The 24217-nt window shown below is 47.5% G+C and overlaps 1 protein-coding gene across 2 annotated transcripts in view; it reads right to left on the minus strand.

Annotated features, from left to right (window-relative positions):
- The window catches only part of LOC310904503 (G-protein coupled receptor 35-like), a 41824-nt gene extending 17732 nt beyond the window's left edge, over positions 1-24092 (minus strand). The window contains exons 1-8 of one of the 2 annotated variants that reach the window (XM_083849337.1): positions 22230-24092; positions 12508-12568; positions 7979-10890; positions 7817-7851; positions 6537-6628; positions 5436-5585; positions 4591-4751; positions 810-908 (exon numbers count right to left, since the gene is read on the minus strand). In XM_083849337.1, coding sequence (XP_083705463.1) covers positions 810-908; positions 4591-4751; positions 5436-5585; positions 6537-6628; positions 7817-7851; positions 7979-8013 — 572 coding nt within the window. In that variant the 5' untranslated portion in view covers positions 8014-10890; positions 12508-12568; positions 22230-24092. Of the gene's footprint in view, positions 1-809; positions 909-4590; positions 4752-5435; positions 5586-6536; positions 6629-7816; positions 7852-7978; positions 10891-12507; positions 12569-15710; positions 20135-22229 lie in introns of those variants that run through there. The other variant, XM_083849336.1, reaches the window with a different exon arrangement.
- Between the last annotated feature and the right edge of the window lie 125 nt (positions 24093-24217).

Below are 24217 nucleotides of genomic sequence, written 5' to 3' on the forward strand. Positions count from 1 at the left end.
AACAGCAAAGCTGTGGTGACAGCAACCCAGCACCCACATTTGTGGTGCCAGCACAGAGCCGAGCTGCTGACACCCCTTTTGGAGAAGCAGCACGACCACTCGTGCTCTCACCTAAAGGAACGCCAGCCCACCGTGCTACCCCTCGGGACGCTGCCCTCTAACCTGCTGCAGCACCTCAGGGACTGCCCCACAAAGCCCTCTTACCATTTTCCCCAAGCAACCACATGCCCTGTGCATCCCCGACCCCAAAGACCAGCCGTGAGTGCTGCCGGAGGGTGACCACAAGTCTTCAGACCGACATTTCTGCCCAGGACCCAAGTGCCTGCTGACCCAGCCACCTGTGAGATCCACTCTGCAAAGACAGACACTGCCAAGCATCTCCCAGCCTCATGAAGGATTTACTCATCCGTATGTATAACCTGGGGCATAACAAAAAAAACTAAACCAAAACAAAACGAAAAACCCAACCCACGAGATGCTGGTCTGGAAACCACCTCCCTTCTTCCAGTGCGCTGGCTGCGGCAGCAAGGCTCTGCACGTGGCAGAGCGAGGCGGGGAGCAGGCACACACCTGCCTGCCCAGCACAGCCTCAGCAGAGCTCGAGATGATGCCCATGGGCATCGCCTGCCTGTACTTTAGTTTGGGGCGCCATGGCTCAGCCTGAATTCAGGCTACCCAAAAAACCCATCTGTCCTGTGATCACATTCAGATTTTACTGGGAAGGGCCCTGTACCAGCTTGTGGCTACTGGTAAAATATGGGTAAACGTGAGCAAGCAGAAGGGGAGAGAAGAGAGAGAGTGAAAACTACCTTTGTATCCATAAGCAGGTACCATGGCCATCACCTGCCTTCAGAATCATCAGCAGGGGATGTCTGGCCCGTGCTCTTGCCTCAATGGATGAAACTCTGCTGTTAAGACAGAAACAGAAGCTGTTGTTTTGTGGTTTTTTGTTTGTTTGTTTTGTGTGTGTGTGAACAAATGACAATTCCCTCTTTACTGTTATTATTGCATTTTTTAAGACTAGAATTCTCCTTTTCTGAAAAAAATCCTCAGAGAGCTGCCACTGAGACACAAACATCCAATGTTGTTAGTTCCTTTCTTCTGCCCTCAAAGCCCAGGTCCTGCTCTTCAAAGGAACCTTAACACCTCGATATTTTCATCCAACCGCAAGTCAATAAGCTGCAGGCTCTTAAGGGGTATCCCTAAGCACATTTCCAAACTTTTAAACCATTAAGTACCCAAGTCAATGACAAGAAAAGACTTCAGGAAGATAGGTCCCCCAGGCTGTATCACAGCCAGATGTGATCAGAGCATCAGAAGGTCAGGGATGCAGACCACATCCCCAAAAGGAGAGTGACCGAGGTGCTCAGCCACCGGTGCTGCATGGACAGAGTTCGCCACATCTGCAAAGCACCGTGTGTCTTTGCTATTTCTGCCTTGCCTAAATCTCTCATTCTCTTGCTCTGTCACTCACTCACTATTTAACACAGCAAAGGGATTTGGCATCTGATCTGCAACCAAAATGCTGCACAGCCGCACATCAGTTTATCTGATCATCTGGTAACTTGGCTGAATTTGCACAGATGCTGGGCAAACTTTGAAAAATGGGTACAAATAAATGTGAAATCTCAACAGATGTTTTTAATAGATTTACTTTTCAGAACACAATTTCACATCAAGTGTGTTCTCTTAAGGTAAGTGCTGCGTTTCTTTTTTTGTAGGGAGTGAGAACTACTCCACAATGTTCAACTGCAAATCATATCACAAAACAAAATGGTCAGTTCAGAGCTTTATCAAAATGATTATTTTACATATTTTCAATGAACAGCCTAAAACATCTCAAGCCCGTGGGAATGATCTTTTCAGCTTTGTTGCCACTGGAGGCTGCAGTCTCTTTTTGTCTCCGTTACTCTTTAAACAAGCTGGTCCTGAGTGTTACTTGTATGACTATATATTTGTAATTACATCAGAGTTTCTGAGCATGCCACCCGGATTCTCCTGTTCCCGAGCACCCAGCAGACAAGCCCCACGTGAAGCCCATTCCCCTCGTTTCTGCTTGCAAAGCCCTTTCCCTGCCTGCACAGGCAGTGCCACATGTAGGCAGCCACTGTGTGCGCTTCGTCTTATCTACACCGACGGGGCCCGTGAACCTCGATGTGTATCAGCCATTATTTATGTACACAAACTTGTTTCCTATGGCCCCCCCAGAAGCAGAGCCATCAGCAACAACTGTTGAAAGCCCTCCGAAGCAAGCCGGCAGGACGCTAGCACCCTATCTCGTTTACCACAGGCAATTTCGAGCTGCAGGGTCCGCGGGGCTGAGCCCTCGGTGCCGGAGGTGAAAGCCGCAGACAACACGCCACCTTCCCAGACCAGGGCCTTGTCCCCCTGAGAAGGTAACCCAGCATGCAAGCACGAGGCAATCACACGGAAAAGGTTGCTTTTCTCAGTTATGTCGGTGGAGAAAACGTTTTACTTTTTTTTTTTTTTTTTTTTAAATGCATATGTCCAGACAGCCCAGCTGACTGCTAGCGCCACCCGCAGTTACATAGCTGTCCTTCAGGGATGCTGAGGAGTGGACACCAGCAGCCGGAGCCCCCCAGACCCCCCCCAGACCCCCCCGGACCCCCGGCGGTGCGGGGCCGGCCGCGCGGTGCCGCTCCGCGGCCGCAGCCCGGGGCCGGGCGGAGGCAGGCGGAGGGCTCGGAGGAGCCCGTCCCGCACAGGAGCCGTAAGATGGAAGAATTTAAGGCGAAAAAGTGCCTTTCAGCCGCACTTTGCAATAGCTGCCTATTGCCGGCAGCCTGCCCTCCAGACGGTCGGCGGGGTTATGGCAGAGCAGCCTCAGGCTGCCAAGAGGACGTTATTCCAAGCTGATGCTAAAGACATAATGAATGAATGAACGAACAAATAAAAAGAAGCAATGCACCCAGGTGAGAGGGGAGCTGCTTCCTCCCCACTTTCCAAAAGAAGGGCACCAAGCAGCGTGCTTTTTCTGGTTTTGCTGGACTTTGACAGAGTCACTCAGGTTTCAGCCAGCTGGAGTTTTAGCTTCAGCTTTAAGTCAGCTGCAGGGAGGTCAGAAGGCTTATTCACAGCAAACTGGTCCTGTTGTCACCCTCTCCCCACCCTGCCTTCACTGCCACTTTGGGACTGTTTAGCTGTTATCCATCCGTATCATTTGCAACCAATTCAAGGAAACACAAAAACCAAGCAAAGAGACAGTCCTCTGCACAGGGTGCGGGGAGAACGGCACCTTGTCACACTGCAAGGGCTGCAAAATAAGAGACTACAGGGGAGTCCTCAGGCTTCATGCATCACTCCTGTTGCATGGCCAGTGCTGCTCCTGTTTACTGCAACGGGGCTTGCCGGAGACCTCTCCCCCTTCAGATCCTTCCAGGTGCGGTGATCTGCTGTCTGCGGTTTCTCACACAGAAAACACAGATGCTGAACTTAGGTTTTTAGGTTCCTCCCCTGCCTCCCCATAAACAGCTCCCAGCTGAGCTGAGATTTTGCTACTTTGGTTTCTGAAGATGAGAAATCTGATTCACCTCTCTGAAAGTGTGAGAATGAACCCTGAAAAAAAAGAAAAAAGAAAAGAAAAGAAAAAAATTGCTAAAAAGCAGTGTCAGAAGAAAAAAAAAGCGCTAAAAAGCACTGTCATGTATGATCCAGCTGCTGGCAGGGTCCAGGCAAGGCAAGGGGCTGGAGTTTAGCAAACACAAATGGAAGGCAGCATGAAGCTTATCCCTTGAAAGCAAGCCAAAGCCATCCTGTAAGTGTCCACGAGCCATTAATTTATCCCCAAGGGATATTTGCTTTTAGTTGTGCTAATCCACCCAGTGCAGAGAGAATGAGGTGGGGTTACCAAGTCATGCATTTGGATCATCAGGCACAGGAGAAGCATCTCATTGAGCTCCACTCTGGACCGTGATCCCACAATTACTGCCCCAGAATGCCACCACCCCATAAAGGAGGAACATAGCTGTTGATCTTTTGAAGGCACCTTCACATGTGTGTTATCTTGCTAAGCTTTATCCTCAGCATCCTGGGATCTAACAAAAAGGTGGGTTTTCATGCTCTGTGTTGCTGCCAGAGCATAAGGCAGTATGGGCAAGAAGTCTTCTGCAATATGAAGGGAGCAACATTTCCGCAACAGTTCCTCTCTCTTCTCTTTTGGGCATCTTTGCACAAAATCCCTACAGAACGTGCACCAGCTGTGGTGCTGAGGAGAACAGAAAGAAAAGAACAAAAATTCTGCTGGATGCAGAGCTAGCTTTGCCAGGAAGCACAAAGCATTAATGAGCCAAATAATCCACCTGCTGGGCTCACTGGCACTCACGTGCTTTTGTGCTGCTCTGAGGACGAACAGGTCCCTTCCTAGCATGAGTTCACATTGAGCTCAGCTTTAGAAATGCTCCAATACCATCAGCGCAATGAACAACACGGGTCTGTGGGACAACTTCGGGCAGTACTGAAGTCATTTTCAAGCAGGGCTGAAGCCACCGGGGAAGCAAGAAACCCCAACCATCAGGAAGTGACACTGACACCTCTGCAGTCACACTGACTCATCACAAGCCACCTACTGACATGTCCAATATCTGTTCCCCTGGTTGATGCCAAAGTTTTTGCTTTGCTGTGAATAGCATCTGTGTTTGGCCACGACTCCCAGGGATAAACACAGCAGTGCTGGGCACAAACACTGGCAGTGCCACGGGTCTGGATTTTGTCTCAGGTCCAGCAGTGAGCATCTGGAAGATAAAAGGGAATTAGATAAAAATCACTTTATGATCCACATTTGCAGAGGTAAACATTTAACTTAAGCTTATTATTGCCCTGGGGCTTTGGGCAGAATCAAATCAAATCGGGAGAAAAACATGAGTTAATCCCATCTCTGCCCCCCGGCCAGGGCAGGCAGGAGCCTCTGCTTCTGCTGGGGCTGCTCTTGGGTGGGAGCACAGAAGGGTGGGAGTAAAAAAACATTAAACATGCTTCCCACTGACACATCCATGACATACAAAGTGCCTTCTAGGCCCAGGTGAGACGTGTGACTTCAGGACACCTGTAGGAGCACCAGCATGCCTGCTTGAAGCCCATGGCGAGTCACAGCAGCTTCTCCCAAGCCCCCTCTGCAAACCCAGTGAGAGGGGGCCCCCTGCAGCCACATTACCTGAAATCTTCTGGATTTAGGTGAAAACCACTTCACCTTACAGCGGTGGGGATGGGACAGCAGCATTACTGCCGTGGGAGAAGGGAAAGTGGAGCAGAGGGCTTGCGTTTGCAACCAGCCCAGATGCGCCCTGCTCTGGGACGGCACCAAGGAATGTCTCCCCGTCCCCACATCATAGGGAATACAAAGCCATTTTAGCACAAGGAAGGAGGAAAAAAGAAAAAAAAAAAACAACAAGGAAGCATAACAAGTGAGCAAATCCCACCTGTATTTTGCTCCAGCAGCTCCCCTTGCAGCAGTCCTTGAAGCATGGGTTTAAATCCCCGCACGTCAGCAGGTCAGATGCAAAGTCGCCTCTCACCAGCAGTCGCCAGTAGAGAACACCCTCTCGCCCGTTAGTTCTTGTCTTACAGGCCTGGCAAACAAAGAAAAGCATAACAACAATTCAAATCCAGGAGCAAGGCCTTGCCCTTCCAGCAGGGCTGGGCCCAGCCCCGCAGGCACCGACCCTAAGTCTGCACCTGGACGGACTCACAGACACTGCCCAAGGCCAGGTGGCTGTGGGCAAAGAGAAAGCCAAATTAGAAGACAGCAGTGACAGACAGCATCAGCACCATTATCCCGCTCTAGTGTACAGCAAACAAAAAGCCTTTCTGCGGTAAATGGCTGGTTTTTTCATTCGTCTGCAGGTAAGGTGAAGCAGTAGCTGTGGAGCATGAAACCAAAACCACAGGTTTTCCACCACAGCAGCCAGGTGCCCACCCAGGAGCACAGCTACTGGGAGACCAGCACAGGGCCCCCGCCGCCCCAGGAAGGGAGGCACCTGGAGACCCCCTGGCTGGCAGCGAGGCCTGGGCTTTGCCACCTGCCAGGACTGCCCCTGCTCGAGCTCGGACACCCCAAGCACAAGCACACTGCGCAGCCTTGGATGAACATGTCTCGGGGCTCCTGTTCTGCTAATGTTGGACTTTACACATAGAAATCATATGGTGTCCAAAAAAACCACTCTCGAGAAGAACGTGCCACAGTCAGCCATTACCCAGTAAAGTATCAAAGATGCAGAAGGAGGGGAAGGCAGCGCGCAGAGTCCAGAGACCGTTCAGCAGCACAGCACGATGGTTACCCGAGCTTTTGCAAACACCAGCTGCCATGAATTACTTTAATATTGTGATATTTAAGATGGTTACTTAACCTCTTTTGTTTATTAAAAAACCTCTCCTTACAGCTACAGAGCCTTCTATGGCCCATGAGGGGTGGACTTGGTAGTGTTAGGTGATGGTGGAGCTGATGATCTTAAGGGTCTTGTCCAACCTGTGATTTCTTTGCATCTTCGCAAACCCTGAGAAGAGAGGGTGCCCTTTCTTACCTGCCTGACCCAAAAACATTCACTCTGGAGCCTCCGCTTGGGCAAGGAGTGAACATGGGGATGCTGCAGGTGATGTGATGGATCTCCAGCATCTGTGAAGAGATAGAAAGCTCCTGTGGATTTCCAAGCACAAGAGCTCAACTCCCTGCAGGCTACATCTCTACTGCAAAAAGAGATGGAGTTCTGGTTGAAATTAATGAGCAGTTTGAGGCAAAAGCAGCTTCTTATAGATGTTTTATATCTTCCTGCATGTAAGGTGTTCTACTAACCATAAAATCACACTTTGTCCCAGGCAAGAAACCAAGCGCCAAGATTTCTGCGTTCAGGGAAGAAACGTGCAGCTGCTATTGCTGGAGCCTGCACAGCCCCCTGCCTGCAATCCACAGGCATCCTTGCTTCCTCCAGAAAGCAGGGTTTCCCAGCCTGGAGAATAACTGCATTTTCTGCTCCCAAAATTAATGCCAACTTCATGTTTAGTCAAAGTACTTTAGTCAAAGTACTTCGGTTACAAATGCAGGTAGCATGTTCCCAGGTTTTACAAAGGCAGTGGTAAGCTTTTAAACATAATGCAAAGACTGTGATGTTAGGTGGGATGCAAAAGCATCCCTAAAAATAAACTCTAAGCTGATCCTGCATTGCTTCTGAATGGTAGTATCAGCAACTTATTTGCCTTGAAAAACGTCAGTATATCCTCCCCAAGAAAATTTTCTTTTAATTACGAGAGACAATGAGCTACTGCTAAACTTGCCACCGTATCACTGCCCATTGTTTCAGAGCTTCAAGGAAATGCTCATTAAGCCACAGAAACTGTTTCTGAGGCTAACTTCTAACACCAGTGGTGTTCACCTTGATCTGCCTGAAGAACTTTAGTTCTCTGGTTCTGGACATCACCGAGCAACTACTATAGCCATTGCTGAAAACTCATTCTATTTTCACAGCAATGTGATGACTCTGTTATTTCTGCGCAGTATGTATCAGCAATATCAGCCAGGAATTTGCTGTGTCCACAGTAACCTCTATTTAAAACCTGACCTTGCTTTTTGCTGCATCAGTCTCTCCTCCATATCCTTCTCCTGCCTGTGACATCCACTGCCTCACCACATAAACACTGTATTGGAAGCACTTCTGCCCAAACTGTAGGGCAAAAATAATCATTTCCTACTGCTGGCAAATAAACTAAAACCTTTCCTTCTTACCTGTGAAGCCATGCTCTGGCAGTATCAGTTTGAAAAGTGCAAGGTGTTTTTAGGAAGGGAGGAAATACTTAAAAAGAGTATTACGTGATACAGGTTTGTCTGTCTTCTCTGATCTTAACCTGAAACAAGAGGAAAGGGTTGAATAAATAAAAATAAATAAATAAATATAATAGTAAAATGAAAACAAACAAACAAACAAAATCAATTCAGTGCCTCTCCCCCAGAGCCCCAAAGTCAAGTGCTTACGATGCAAAACGCCACTCTTCTCCCTCCTTTAGCATCCCACAGATACACGCCACAGCCCTTGGCCCAATCCAGCTACTTCTGCTCCACCACACAGCCTGTAAAATCTTACACCAACTTGTGGCAAATTAAAAACAAAATACGATCTGAATACTAGGAAAATATACAAAATCACCTGCGTGAAATACAATAGCAAAAGATAAAAGTGAGCTCTCTCTCCGAGACATCCGTGCATAAATCTGAGCTACCGATGCCTGTGGGTGTCTGAGCAAAATATTCACCTCCCACTGACAGAAATATTGTGATTAACAACTTTATTTGCCTTGTGGCAAATAACACTTTTTTCTTTCAACTCACAGACAAGTGTCATAAAAGATTGAATGTGCACATTCACAGGATGCTTATGAAGTACTTGGTATTAGAATTCCCTCGGTGGACAATTACAGCCATGTGCTGCTTTTTGAACAGTTTTAAATTAGTCTCAAGGTGACTCAGCACACAAATACTCCTGTTGGCTTCCCCACAAATCTTCCCGTAAGCATTTTTGGTGCTTCCTGGGGCACTGTGCAGAAGGGCTTGCACGACAACCTGTAAAAGGGCCATTTCTCCAAACGTAGTGAAATATGAAGCCTGGGGGAGACAAAAGGGATCAGTGTTCGTGTGTGGCATAACACACATAGGAGCCGAAGGGCTCCTTGTTCCAGATCGAGTTGGTTTCCGCAGCACAGAGCCAGCTGGAGCCCCGCAGCAGGCTGCCCGTCCTGCAGCAGCCCCCCCGTCCCACCTCTGCGCACTGGGCAATCCTGCTTTGGGCTCGTCTTGAAAAAACGGGGCTCAGCAAAACCCAGAGCTCCCCTTGCACAGGGAAGTCACACATTGCAGTGTCTGCTCCGGACCAGCAAAGTTCAAGTATCAAAATTCTGCAAAGAACAGAATTTGGGAAAAAAAAAGGTCATTTCAAAGATGGCAAAACACTGATCAAAAGCTGGCACTTTGGGGCTCCAATACCACCTGTAGCACTGCGCTGCTTTGCTCATGTGAGGAGCAATGTTTGCTGCTTCTCCTGGTGCAGTCCCCATGCCTGTTCATCTCTGATAATTTTAATTTTGGAAGTCCTGAAGAGCTGGAATTATTTGGAATTAACCTTGTAGCAATTTTAGGTTGTCTTTGATGATTTAAACTTAGGGAAACATTTAGAACAGAAGCATTAACTTTTATAAATGTTCACAGAAACGTCTGGTTTTAGGTCTGGCAGTAACTGGGGGTGTTCTTACTGGGGCACGAGAAATTCCCAGCAGGTACAAGGTTTCTGCAGGCCCGTCCCCCAGCCCTGTTCGCTGCCTGACGCAGTGCATCTCAGAGGAGGACGTGCTGCCTTCTGTGCCCGCACTCAGCCTCAGGGAGAATTCCCTGACTTTTTCACTGCAATATGAGCAACACTTTCCTTTCCTCATTCTTTCTTTATTTATTTTTAATGCAAGTTCTCCCATGGAACGGCCTGGAACATCAAAGAGACGTTCCCATTGCCTAGCAGGGGAAAAGCATCCGAGCAAAACAAGTGCTGCTCCCACGCCAGGCGGCACCAGCCCCATCCAAACTTTCCAAACTCGTAACTGCGACCCGCTGACCCCGCTACCCAGGGGAAGGATGGGAGCCCTCAGCTAACTGTGGGAGCTGGCATTGCTTACAGAAAGCTGTCACAAACCGAGGCCAAGTCATGCTTTGGAGACGTGAGGATGTCCGGCTAGTCCTCCGCGCACGTGGCAGACTTCGAAGGCTGCGGTCTCTGCCCTGCAAAGATGATCGTGCATCACTTCAAACACATGCAGCCAGAGTTAAATCAGCTGGGGCTGCTTAAAAACTGTAGGTTATTGTTCAGGATCGCTGCATGAAACAACACAGACCCTGTGGAGGAGTTATTTTTTCCACAGGTGTTCATTGAAGTCATTTCTTATCACATATAGCATTACAATGCAACAGGTAGACAAGTTAAACTGGATTTATCCATGCCAAACATGGTCCTTAAGCCCACCACAAACTTTTACTACTAGGGTTGGGTACGTGCTTAGTTTGACTATGGTTTTCTCGGCCCTTTGAGCAACCGCCAGCGGCCCCTGGGCCAGCAGCAAGACACGCCGAGGAGCACGGCTCAAGCCATGGCAGGATGTGTCCGGGCTAACCTGGGACCAGCCCAGGTCCCAGCAAGGAAAACTCTTACAGGAAAATATGTCTGCTGGCAGCACCCCTGGAGTGACAGCCCAGGGCAATGCCTCTATCAGAGATAACCCCGTGCTGCTGTACCCAAATTGAGCGGTTTTCCTCCTGCAGCATCCCTGGTGGGTGGCTTTGTGAGGCAGGGCTGGGGGCTGAGCAAGGACAGGAGGAAAAGCCCCATCACGGCCAGGAACAGGGATGTGCCCTGCAAACAGGGCACGCTGGAGAGTCCAACACCGGAGTTCCAGCACATCAGTGCCTGGCGCTGCGGGGACCTATAGGGGATCCCTCATTAAGTGATGCGGCTTTTGTTTTCCTCCCATTTCACAGTATTTCTGAAATGATTTCTGTGCCTGCGTTAGCACCCCGCTGTCCCCTTCTGTTAATGTTCAGAAATCTCTGATCCAGAGAACAGACAAAACAACAATGGCATTGAGTAAATGCCTCCAGGCAAGGGGTAAGCAAAATTAAGGGGACAAGAGAGCCTTTTGCACTGTAAGGAGAAATTTCCTGTCTGTTAGGCAACTGCGGAAAGACGGCTGGTAAGAGCCTCACCTGAGCTCCAGCAGGAGGTCACACCACAGAGGACCCTGAATGCAGAAAAACCACGACCAAGAGTGCACAAGGAGGCGAGCAGAGGGGACTGCGAGGCCTGGAGGGGCTCGCTGCATCGCTGAGGTGCCAGGGGCTGCTCCAGTTTTCTGCCGGGGCAAAGAGTTACGCGGAGCTTAGGGGGTGGGGTGCTCGCTCAGTGCCTGTGCCACGCTCTCCTTTCACAGGAGGGGCTGGAGAGGCAGCCCCAAGTCCCTTGCCATCACTGTTTCAGGGAAAGAATATCTTAACAGATGGCAATTAGTAACTTTTCTAGAGGAACACGCAGCAGTGGTTTCCTGGAAGCAGGTTTAATTACTGAGAACACAATCCCAAATTGCTATTAGTGTTCCCTATCAGTGTGACAAGCGGTATTGTGGGATGGGCAACAAGCAGGCAAGCATTCAGCTGTCTCTTATCTGCTCTTCAGAACCTTTAACGCCTGAAAAATAGCCAAATGACTGAAAATTGCTCCTGGAACAGTTTTGCATCCCATTTTTGTGTGCCAAGAAAATGCTATCTAGCTTTAAAGCAGACATTTCACTGCATGCAGAACCAACCCCTGGAAAGTCCCAAGAGAGAGACTTTGCATAAATATTTGGGCGCAAATCGAAGAATCAAATGTATGATTAAGCTAAACCAATACAAGAGGAAATTAATAGCAAGCAGTTCCAACTACCCCTTGTCTTCAGAGGTCTCCCTTCTTAGCATCAGCCAACATGCAAATAAGGGATGAGGATAGTGCACATCTGCAGCGTAAACCCAACCTGGATTTTAGCATCCTAATTAAGCAACCTGCACTAGGACAGCCTCTCCAGACTTGCATTGACCCAAATGCATGCAGGACTGGCAGAATTCCTGACCCAGGCTGCTTAACTGCTCTTCTCATTAACCAGAAGTGCTTTCAGGAATGGGAGAGTAAAATAAAAGGAAAAATTCATGCCAGGATGGTTGAAAGCTGATCTCCAGCTTCAGCACTGTGACAGGCCAGTGGGACAACAGCCCTGCCCTGATCCAGTAACTGATAACTGGGCCCAGAATCATGAGAAATGGGTCAGATAAAACCGAGTTCACCTTTTTGGCATGGTCCCACATGCTGACACAGGCACACAGGTGTGAAGAGGGGCTCTGCCCCAGGCCTGGCTCCCCCAGCTGGTGGAGCTGCCCCAGACCCAAACAGCCTCCTCTTTAACGAGGCACCACAACGAGAAGCTGGTGGCTTCTGCACAAGGCAGCTTGGCCCAGCTACGTACCCTCAGCACCCTAAGCTACAGCTATAATTAAAGACGAAAATGAAGCCAAAGATCTTAACGAGCTCAAGGGATGCCTGCTGCTACGTCCTGATGGCAATGCATTTGCCATGTCACGTTCGATGCTGCTAAGAGGAGAGACTTCCCAGTGCTTCCAGCCACGCAGCAGCCAGCATTAGACACAATAGCCATGTTTTCATCCAGTAAATCAAAGCCTGCTACTCACAACTAATGAGCCCTTGCAAAATACCTCCCAAATATGAGATTTAAAAGCCTGAAGTGCTTCTGAAGGCAAAGAAATTGAGAACAGGTCCACTAATTAGGGTTCAAGTGTCACACTAGCGATCCAAATACGCTAAAATGCACTTGGTACCAGCCACAAACAGCTCTAACAACAGGCACCGTGAGCCAAAAAGAAAAACATACTTTGAAAGGAAACACAGGAGGGATGAATGCAGAGGATCTGATTTCACTTACTCCAAATTGCCTGCCAATGTACTTCTGCAGCCTGAAGTGGATGAAGCGTGAATTCCAGTAGCTATGAAAAGAAAGGTATAAAACACAAGGTACAAGAGGTTTAAGTCAAAGAGAACACAATCCTGTTTTACCATAAACACGGGAAACAGATTTATCCAAGCAGTTATAGATAACAGAACAAAGTGTCCCAAACAAGTATTTCTAATACTTCTTAAACCCCGCGGCTGGTTCTGCCATGCCTGTATGCCACATTGGCTGTACAAAGACTGATGGCTTTGCTACACCAGTTTAAGGTCTGTTCACACCACTGGGGCAATTAGGGAATGAGGAGATGCGACAGGCTGAAGTGACAGTCCAGTGGTTGTGGCCTCCAGCCTGAAACGAATGCGCTTCTGTCACAAACCCTTCTCCTCCGAGGCTAGTCCTCCTCCTGGTACATCCTCACCCTTCCTTCAACCCCACTCTGCATTTGGTTTTGCTTGTTTGTTGTTTTTAAGCACATCTGTTGTGGTCCTTTCAGAACAACTCAAGTCGACCCCATGAATAATTACCAGCCATTGCTTTGGGAAACTGCCTGACTGCAGTAATTTATTCACATCAGACTGGGGCGACTCTTGCACAGAGGAGAGATCCCACCTTGCGCTTGTACATAACTCAAATACAGTCAGAAAATTAGGGTATCCCTGTGAAAGGTCTCCTGCAATGACAGGACTGCCTGGAGCGTCTCTGGCCCCCGCCCCGCACACATACGCAGCTCCTCCTGAACACCTCCCAGCCGCTCCCTTAGCATCAGCGTGGTCCATCCAAACGCACCCAGGTAGGAAGCTGCAGTAAGTTTGTGCAGCTACTTAGGGAGGCTAGATCCTGCAAGTGAGTAGGAAAAAAATAAATATTTGCTGTCCTGGCCAGTCTCCCCGGGTGAAGTTCTCTGGCCTGCTCTACGGAGGGGGCCCTCTGGGCCTTTTAAGAGCCAGCGAGTCTATAAATATTCCATGAGAAACATCTCCGAGTTTAAAATTAGCACGAAAAACACCGAGGTTTCAAATGTCTCAGAAGAAGGTTCCCCAGGGCTTTTGCATGGTCAGGCAGACCTCCAGCAACCCCTCGCAGCCGCTCTCTGCCTGCCCGGGGGTGGGCTGCAGCAGGGTGCCAGCTCTGCGCAGGGATGGCGCACCAGGGCCCAAGCGATGTCTTTGTGCATGTTAAAGGAACAACAAGTACTTTCTAGTCATGTCTTCTATTGAAAAAAAAAAAAAATCTTTTTTTTTTTTTTTTACCTTGAAATGGCCGTCTGACAACTGAAATACAAACGAGGTGGAGGAAAATGGGAAAAAAGCCAAGAGAACTCACTCAAATATGGTAATTGACAAGATCTTTTCTTTTCAATCCCAAAAGAAGAGAGTGTCTCGTAACAATATGTTTATTTTTAGTATAAATAGAGATGAGGGGTGGTGTGATTTTTTTTTCTTTCAAAATTGAGGTTTTAGTTATTCCTTACAAGAGAACAATCATGTGCCTAAGAGGCTTTTATGACTTACTATATAAGCCCATGTTTGTTCATGAGTTGGTAAAATCATCCCCAGCGCTACTGAAGTCTTCAGGGCTGCTGCTAAAGCTCCACCCAAACACCCCAGGGGGCAGCTAAGAAGCAGTTTCATTATACTTCAGACTGGCGCCAACTCTTACAGCAGGATTTCAGACACCATGGAAACCCATCCCAGGCTCAAAGGCAGGAAGAGAAAAAGTCTTAATGCTTTTCTCCTCCTACCATCTTTGAGAACAAGGTCTTAAATGTTTGCAACACCTCCACATGAGCAGAGCTTGAGGGAAAATTAATGGTGGCTGTCTATGGACCACCCGAAAAAGCATGGAAATAATAAATTTCGTCAACGCTTACTTGGAGCATGGTGACAACGGAGCAACGCTTGCTGAAGGACTCCATTTTCTTTACCCTTGTTAACAACCACAGTGATTATTAAAATATAAACAGCGCTCGACTGCTACTAGGAAAAGTCCCCTGGATGTTAACAATCGTTTGATTAAACAATGTGTCAGAATTGTTGATTTCCTTCACCCTGGTAGAAACAGCTCTCTTTAGAACACAAACAAAACAAGGAGCAGAACTGCTGTGTTAAAGCAGTCACAAGCCAAATCCACTCTACTTGCCAGAATCAACTGTGGCATACTCAGATAAACCCCATTGCTTGGGCTGTTTAATCCAGGTATCGACAAATACGCAGTTTAAATACCGGAATAAACCCATAAGGTTAATCTACTATGTAACATGTTGATGGTAAATGTTGGCTCACTTGATTGACCCTTCCTGAAGGGGAAAATAGGGAGGATTTATTTATCAAAGCTTACTCTAAAACGTACTGTTGGGCTTGGGCTTTGAAGGTGGAAGAAGGTCTGCACAGACTGCCCCAAGCCTGCCCACTCATTCCGGGTGGAGCTCTTGGTATCCACAGCATTTGCCAGCTTTTTGTTCAGCCCTGCTTGTTCTTTGTGGAAAAATCTTTCCATATGATCAACTTTAAGTCTACCATCTCTGCCTATATGAAATTAAAGTCCTGATTCTTCTGGAGGTATGAAAGGTATGAAAAAGGGGAAGCCTGCCCACAGTAGCCCATCGTCACATCTGATAGCTGGATTTACAAATACAGTAAAAGAAAAAAAAATTACAACTAGCTAGCTATTCTATCAGACGTAAGATATGTATCAAAGGAGTACCACAACATATACAAGCTCTGGGGAAGATATGCGAACCCTTGAGAGCATGCAGCTAGGAGGACGAAACATCCAAGATTTCTTGATTACCAGAATTATTTAACGCAGCATGGCACTTTATCACAAAATAATTTCACTTTGCAAAAGAAAAAAAAAAACACAGAATACGATGGAATAAAAATATCTTGTGGAACAACAGAAGAATAATCAAAGCAAAAATAGGAGCTTCATCCAATCTTTTGAAAAGATGCTCCCTAAGGTGGGCATCTGTGCCACGGCTGCTCATCGCCACGCAGGCTGTGGTGCCTCCCTCGCTGGGGAGGCCTCCACGCACCGAGCTTCCCCCCGGTGCCAGGCTGGAGGAGCGCTGCCGCCCCGCGCCGCACCAGAGCTACTCATTAACCTGGAAGGTTGCAGACATCTCTGCCAGACAGACATCCGTGTTTCCGAGAAGAGAGACGTGGTGTTTATTTTACCTGTACTTCTCCAAACTCGCTTCCAGATAAGGGTGAGGTAATCACGGCACGGGGCACAAAAATCCAGCCAGCCCTGCTGGGAGGCACCGGGGAGGGAGCTGGTTACAGAAACCCCCGCGGGCCATAGGGCTGCCGCCTCTTGAATGGGTGCAAGCCAGTGAAGGGACCTGATCCCCCAAACAAGGGGCTTGGGTCTGACCCTTTCGGCTTCAAGGCAGAACCAACTACTGGTCATCCATCAAGGCAGAGGTTTATTTACGGGATCAGCATGAGATCCAGGCAAGCGACACTGCAACTTCCTAAACAGCCAGCTTTGAAGCAGCAGCTCCATGGGTCAGATGCCAGCTCTGCTTTGGGGTGACCTGCCATCCCCCTGTTCCTTTCCAGGGCTGTCCTCGCTGCAGCTCCGGCAGCTCGGAAGAGGTTCCTGCTTTGGTCTCTTCCCTGAAAACCCGGCGGCACGGCTGGTTCACACTCTGATGCCCTTTAGATATTGACGTACTGACTTACGAGATTTCTCCGCGTTGGCAAGCAACCCCAAAGCAAATACCATTTCCCTGTTTTTCAGATGTGTGATTTCCCTGCAGGTGTTTAAAGGACAACAGACTCAGCTGCCACACCAGGGATCCACACCAGTGTATTCGGTGCAAGGGCTGGGCCACAGATGCTGCAGATTTCATGGTGGTGAAAACACCTTTTAAGAATACTTTTAACAGCATTTCCTGTTCTGAATAACAAACAGCTAACTATCTGCATTTGTCAATAACCAGAAAGAGCGATCTCAGGCTACCCAGACAGCAAGCCATTTCTTTTGTGGGTCTGTAGTTGAGCTCTGGACCCGTCGGGCAGCTCTGACCTTCTCCTGAGCAGGCTGACCCCGTGCCTGCAGGGCCAGAACCGGGGCCAGCGTGAAAGCTGGTGTGCCAGGAGTCTGGGGAAGGCGAGGGGGAAAAGATGCACACCAAAACACCCCAACCCTGAGGGTTTGGCACCCTCCCACTGCAGAGTTACCTGCGGTAAATGAGCCACAGCACTTCCCCCAGATGCCTTTTGAAACATCCAGCATGTTTCAATAAATACACAAGTCTAGCAGCTCTGTAAAAGAAGTCACAGCCCAAAGACACACCACGTCCATGTCTCTCCTTCCCTTCAGGAAATTTCAGTCCGAGAGATGAGTGTTTCTCGTTACTGCTCATAGCAGCAAGCAGCAATACTGGATAAATTGATTTGTAATTGGGAAAGTGACTCAGAGATCAACAGAGGCATTGCGTCCTGAGAGAATAAACGATAATAGCTCCAGCTTCCAGGAAGAAAGCATGCCAGAAAATTACAATTAGAAAAAAGAAATGTGCAAGAGGGGGACAGCCACATGCACATATTTAAATGGCTGAGATGAATAAAAAAATGGTGTTTTTTTCCCCCAGTTTATGACAAGCAGACAGGAACAGCAGGCTCCTGGCCCTGTACCTATCTCATCTCCTGCAAGGGGAAGCCCCTGCCCTGAGAGCCCCTGCTGCATGGGTACAGGCTGCTATATTTTTAAGCGCATGCAAACATTTCCAGTGTCCAAGCCACAGTCTGCGCCCCATCCTCAGAGGGGATATTGCTGTGCTGGTAGAAGTTATGAATCCACAGGTATGAAGAAAGTACCTGGAGACTCCATCACCTCCCAAAAGACAAGACAGACTACATAAACCATAAATCAGCAAAGCTATAAATTCTTATGCATTGACAACATGCTCTGATCTATTATCAATAAAAATTGATGAGCTTTCTCAGACTTCAAATTAAAATATACACATGCATCAGACTTACAAACATCAGCAGCACAATACAGTATGCAATCTGCTCACATACTGCACTATTACGGGAAAGTGCGTGCTGTGGGAAGAGCACACAAGAGCAGAGCCCTCTAAAGTCACCCCCAGAGGCAGCAGCTCCCCTCTCTGCTATAAGCACCAGTGCAGCACCGTGCAGCTTTTTGCTTCTTCCCCTTGTGCAAGCGTATAGCATTCAGCAATAAAAGCCAGCGGAGTCCCTGCAGAGCAGGAACAAACCTCTTAAATCATGCTGAATGCTGTAAGTCTGATAAGTGAGAATCATGCTGGCAAAGCAGCACAAAATCGCTTCTTGCAGTCTCCTGTTGGAGCACTGCATCCTCACATCTGTCACACGAGAGGAACCCCTCAGGTTTACAAACCGGGCACAGGGTTACTCAGGTTTGTAAGTGGAAACAACTCCTGTAGCACTACAGGATTTCTGAAGTGTATTCAGTTCAGTAAAATGGCTTTAAAATATTTATATTGCAGCAAAATTGCACCGACTTGGGACACTCATGACCACCAACCAGGACTTGGAGTTCCAAGCTGGCACAGCAGGCACTTTGGCCATTAGGTATCTGACTGATGCTCTTTATTTACTTACTTATTTGAATAAAATTTCCTGAAACTTATTTTACAGCTCTCCCATTCTCACAGAAAACACCATTTCCTGGTTACTTTCCAGGATGCTCGTTAATTTTTTATTTTTTGTTCTTACTGTTTGACAAGCAAACACAAGCCAAACCCTGCCATTGGTGGAGCACACACCTTCCAACTTCAAAGGAAGAGCTGCTGGTAAAGCCACCCAGCTCAGCTGGGTTCCTGGAAAACTCCACATCAGGGGCTTCACACTTCAAGCAAGAGGTACGTTATTAGGTAAACAGAGAGCAAATTTTTAACTCGAAGTTAAGCAAGCAGTGGCGTGGGACTGTGCAGAGCACACTTTGAGGGAGCAAGCTCAAAGTGACTCCCGAGGAGGCGCTGGTGCAGCGGTCACACCGCTATCGCCCACGGCCAATGCCCACCGAAGTACTGCGATACACGGTGTTGTAGCAAAGTCCCTGCAGCCTCAGCTCACCTTGGAAACAAAAGGTGAAAAGCTTCCAGCTTTTGCTGATCCACAGAAGAGCTTTGAAATGCAACCTCATCGCAACCAGAAACCTCAGAAGTAGATACTCAGGCATTCCCAGCTGCTTTTGAATTCAGCAATTGAGTTAATGGTGGTTCTGCAGCAGATGGTTTCACAGGCCCAGTTTTGGAACTTTCCTGTATTGATTTATTTATTTATTCAGCTCCCTTGTGACCACACAGCTGCAGCTGGGCACAGTGGGGTATGCCAGCAAAGCACACTTTGCAAAAAGCAGTGTGACCTCAGGTGATGGCATCAGCTCAGCTGTTATTAATTTCTGTATCATCTTTTCCAAAGATGCTTTTTTGCTTGTGCTGAAAGATTACTGAATAAAGCATTTTCATATGGCTTAACCTAGGGAAATTCCAAACGCAGACCTACAGAAACCACCTGCTCACAACGTGGGAAGGATAACGAGTGATGATGGAATTAGGCCACTGTGTCCAGCTTCAGGGAAACTGCTGATCTACGGATAATTGTAACATACACCGCGTCCCCCAGCCTTACAGGAGTCCCTGGGGACTGCAGGGACTGGGAAATGCAGAGTGCTCACTGGCTGCTGCCTGCCCAGAGTCGTGCCACCCTCACACGACTGCAGCCACGCTGGACTGGTCCTTCCCTGGTTTTGCCCCAAACAATTAGTTACATCTGGTCAGACTCAAATTATCGCCATGACAGTGCTACCGAACAACATTAAGTTGCTTCTTGTTACAAATGCTTAGAGCATCTCAGTTCTAACAAGAAGAGTTTTATCACTTTCCTTTAATTCCTCAGCTAGGACCTTCTGCATTCACAGAGCCTGTACGATTATCATTGAAGGGGAAGCGGCTGTTCTTCTACCATGAAACTGAGTTTTAAAATACACATTCTGGTTGGTAGTTGAGATGAGCCAGCAGCCTCTAAATTACCTAGAAAACTCCATTGCCCTAATAGCAAATTGCTTTGCAGTTGTTCTAGACACAGGAGGCCCGGTTTTAACCATTTGCTCTGCCTGTTTTCCTAAATTCAAGTGTAAATGCCCCCCTCACCCATATATTCTTAGGAAACATGGCCTGACCTTTAATATACCTTGGTAAGCTGAGAGAAAATCAAATAGCATAACACTCATCAAGATAACTGAGGGGGAAAAAAAAATCAACTCAGGGAAACGGATTCTTAGCTCATGAAGTTGATTTACAACTTTCTTGAAGACAGTGTACTTCCTTGATTTATCCCAGTTAAAGATCTGGCTCCATTTTTGAGAAGTATTTTAAAACAGTAATGCTGCTATTCAGCATCTATGAAGAGGCGTGGAACACTCAGGCGAGCAAGAAAAAGCTGAGTTCCCCCTCTGTACTCTCGTTAAGATTAATGTTTAAGTAATGGTGCATACACTGTAAGTAACACTGATTTGGTAATATACAAACCACAAGTTAGAGCATGCAGTTCAGTTTTCCTACACTTATCTTGCTGGATGTAGCTGAAACCGGCTTTTAATGAAACTGGCTTTTAATGAAATACAACCTACTCTCACGCACATTAGTGCTGTTATTCTCTTTGGTGAATTAAAACAAATGCTACAAACACCAGTATTATTTTCACCATGTACAGCCCTGAATTTCCTCATACTCATTCAGTACCAGAGAAGGACTCAGATATTCTGTATTTTAGACTGTGGCAGGTTAGTCATAAAGGTGACCTACAGGCTGAACCTGTCAAGGGCTCAACCCGGTTCAATCATCCTGGTGTAATGGGCCTCCTTCTGAGGTTCCCATGCACTGACAAGAAGGATTAATACCACCACAGACCATTTCTTCGTGCTGAAGGGGACAGAAGCTCACCCCTCCATAGACAGTTTCTGCCGTGCTTACACCGCGCCCGTCTGCAACAGGGATTTTGTAAACTCCTGCTGGTCCCCTACAGCAAACCGCTTTCCACTCCAGGGTCATCACAAACCCATAGGAGATCTTAGAGCTCTTTGAAACTGCAAACTACAGCTGCCCAGACTAAGAGTCTAACTTTCTCTGACCTGAAGAACAGCCACTGGCATCTACTGAAAGGGTTTTGTCATGGGTTTAAAATCGAGTGGGCTCATGGAAGTGCCGTACTATTGTTGTTGTAGAGGACTCCAGGGCCAGGCAGGAAAAGAGCACCGCAGGATTTCTGCATGAATGGGCACGTAGTCATTTCGAGCTGATTTTATTCCCAGAAATACAGCTTTCAGTCCACGCTGACCTTCAAAACAGGCAGCACGCTCAGCACTGGCATGCAGACAGCAAAACAAGCTCACTGCATTTTGGGAAGTCTCTGTTTCTGTTTAAAGAGATCTAGCTCCTGCCAGAAGTTGCTTGCAACAAACTAAAGCACTTTCAGTCAACTCCCTCTGCTCCTCCCCTTCTCTCTCACCATCTATTTTTGTATCACACTGAAAATCGTTTTCAGTGTCACATTAGCTGCATAGCACAGCCTCCCCTCTCCTTCTGGGCTTCTGAATTTAATAACAGCTGCAGTAAGAAGACACAACTGTGTGTCCCCTTATGTTAGCTAACATGCTCAACTTCATGCAGAAAATAAGATGGGGTTAATTTAGCATTATGCCCTTGAAGATTGCATCTTCTCTGGCTTTTGGAGAATTATCTGGAAAAAATTGCATTAGACATACATTTTTCCAAGCCATTTGAGGTTTTTGCTCAAACCTAGAGGACAGTTTTTACCTGTTCATTTTCCTGCCTTTGTAAGTATCTGTGTATCCTCTCAAAATGTACTCTGAACAGAGGATTTTTTCAAATACACACTGCTTAAGTTTTCTCCCCAAATTAGTTTTGTTCCCTGTACCTCGAACAGAGTTTAGCAGCAGAGCGTTGCATGTAGGAGAAGCTCCAACACTGACCTGACAAACGAAGCGTTCCTTATGAAATTTCGTCCTTCTCACACACGAAATTTCAGGTTTAGGCAACAGAACAAACAGCTACAAACCCACACAAGTGTGGAGAGACACACATCCCACCGCGGCACCTCATCCTCTCCCACAGGCGGGCGTTTGTCCTGCCGCTGGGTGCACGCTGCCTGCGGGCAGGTAGCGCCTGCAGCACGCACGCGAAGCAAGAAGGTGGCCAAGCGATGAGCTGGGGGTTGCAGAACCCCTCCTGTAACGGCTGGACGATGGCCTGAGACCCCCGCTGGAGGCAGAGCTGGCACCCTGGGGGATAAGTAGCAGCACCCCCAAAAGGAGGATTTGCCTGGCTATAAAGAGAGGGTGTTTCAAAGATGGTGGGTTAAGGCTGGCCCCTATGAGGGCTCCTTCCTTTTTCAAGGGAGAGAGCAAGAGCTGTTTGAAGCCCTCTGACACATTCCCCTGACAGAAACCTCCCGAACTCAGCTCGAAAACAGCAAACAAGCTGCACACAATGTAATCTATGAGTTAAAGACTCCAAAAGACACCAAATCTCCTTCCATTATGTTATCCAGATGACCAAAGCCTTGTGTATCAAACCTGTTCTCCACACCTTTCACAAAAAAAGGCTGCTAAGCAGCTTGTTGAGTTTAAAAAATATATTTGCATACAAGAACAGAGCTAAGAGGACCACTTACCAATTTTCCTTCATCTGCATTTTACAAACAGGCACGTCCTCTTCCTTGTAAGCCCTCTCTTCAGAGAGCAGCCCTCACTTGCAGACCCTGAGAAAAGAGGCTCCTCACCTGGAGCGACCCCCAAAGCAGGCTGAGGCACAGCTTGCTCCTGCTACAACCCAGTTAGCTCATTAGCTCCAGGTGACAGCATGCTGCATACGGGGCTGTGGGCAGCTCCCTTCTCAGGACACCAGTTAACATTTATACACTCGTCCACGGGCTCTTTCCTACGTTCATCTGCCCTGCAAATGCACCAGGGCATTTCCATCTCCGTGGCATACTGTTTCTGGTGTGTTTGCTAGGATCTAACACCTCCATGGCCATGCACGTGTAATCCACTCCAAAACAATATCTGATTTTTCTGTGCTGTGCCTTGTATCCTCACCTGAAGCAAGTGAAGATGTTTCCCTGCTAGATTGGTAAAATTTGCAAGTGAAAACAAACATCAAAAGTGCTGGGTTAGAAAGAGTCACCTTCACGTTATGCGAGAGAGAAGAATAACTCTTCTCAGTTGTGGCTGTACCTTTACTTGAGTGCACACGCAGAAAGCAAAAGGAATATTTGGCTGAGGGGGCTTGTGTTTCTCTCCAGGGAGTGTTTTTTTTAACCATGTTTTTTTGATAAACCAGATAAGCCTTGTCAGATCTAGCTGCAAATCAACCACTATACTTATCTTGGGCAGGTGAGGATGTGTGCGTTGACTCAGGTACACAGAATCTGAATTTCTGGGATTTTTCTCCCCTTTTTCTTTAGTAAAAGCAAAACGACAACAACAACAAAGACATGCAGTTTTGTCAGAGCAGTGTTGCTTTCCTCCTGCTTTGTACATGGGTAGGAAGTAAGCTGTTCAAATTCTGGAAACCTTTAGAAAGACACTGTAGGAGGCGTAAGGCTTTTGTTACAGCCTAGCTTTTATTGCCCACTCATGTAAACTTGGCTCTTCTAAATACCAGACTTGTCATCACTTGCAATTTATATTAGATTTGTATCTATGCAGCCAAAAAAAAAAAAAAGAGGGTTAACACTGGCCTATTTTAGGCTCTATCATAATTCCCATAAAAATGTTTACGGTATAAATGAATTATATGTTGGATCTAGCTAAAATTGTTAGCACGTTTGAAATTTCACGCCGAGTGCAACACTATTGCCAGTAAGTAACTGAGAGCTCTGAAAGACCCCACGGAGCCTGTGTGGCATTTTTTCTCTTGCAGGGGAAGAAGCTGGTTCAGGAGACCCCCATGAGAACACCAGAAGGACTTCCCAGAGCCACGTTCAGGCACACTTGCTCTTCCACAGCAAGGGTACATCCATCTATCATGCAGCCCAAGGTCATCCCAACAGGGAAGATGAGGGAAAATGAGGTTGTGTGAAATAACAAATGAAACCGCCTAAGAAAAAAGGAAGAAGCAGGTTGAATCCCAACTAAACACAAACTAAGAAGGCAAACCACTGTGACAAATAATCCCTTAAACCAAGGGCCAGAGGTAGGACTGTTACAAGCTACAAGTTGAGATGGAAAGAGACTTGCAAGGGCTCTCTCCCAGACAGCCACTTTGGGAAAAGCCTGCTGGCTCTCTCCTTTCCCTGACAGTTCAACATAAAGGAAGAAAATTAATCCTTCACAAGACAGAACTGCATAGGTGCTTCATCACGTTCTTGTCCTAGTGGCCCTGGGCAACAGTGTATGGACCATAACATAAAACAAACAAACAGACAAATATATGTTAGTGACATACAACGCACAAGCAGTGACAGATCCAATCCATCCCAAAAGACCAGCGTGCAGAAAGCCAGCCTTAGAGCTTCTTCTCAACCTGAGAGCACCGGCTCTATGGCAGCGCTCTCACCAAGAGCTGGACAAGAGCTCTGGGCTCCCGGGAACGAGCACGTCAGCAGTTCCCATTGCAGCTCTGCCTGCTCTGGTGCAAGACTGGCCCAAGTCCCCAAGT

The sequence above is a fragment of the Anser anser genome (genome assembly GCF_964211835.1).
Source record: "Anser anser genome assembly, chromosome: 9".
Taxonomy (NCBI): Eukaryota; Metazoa; Chordata; class Aves; order Anseriformes; family Anatidae; genus Anser; species Anser anser.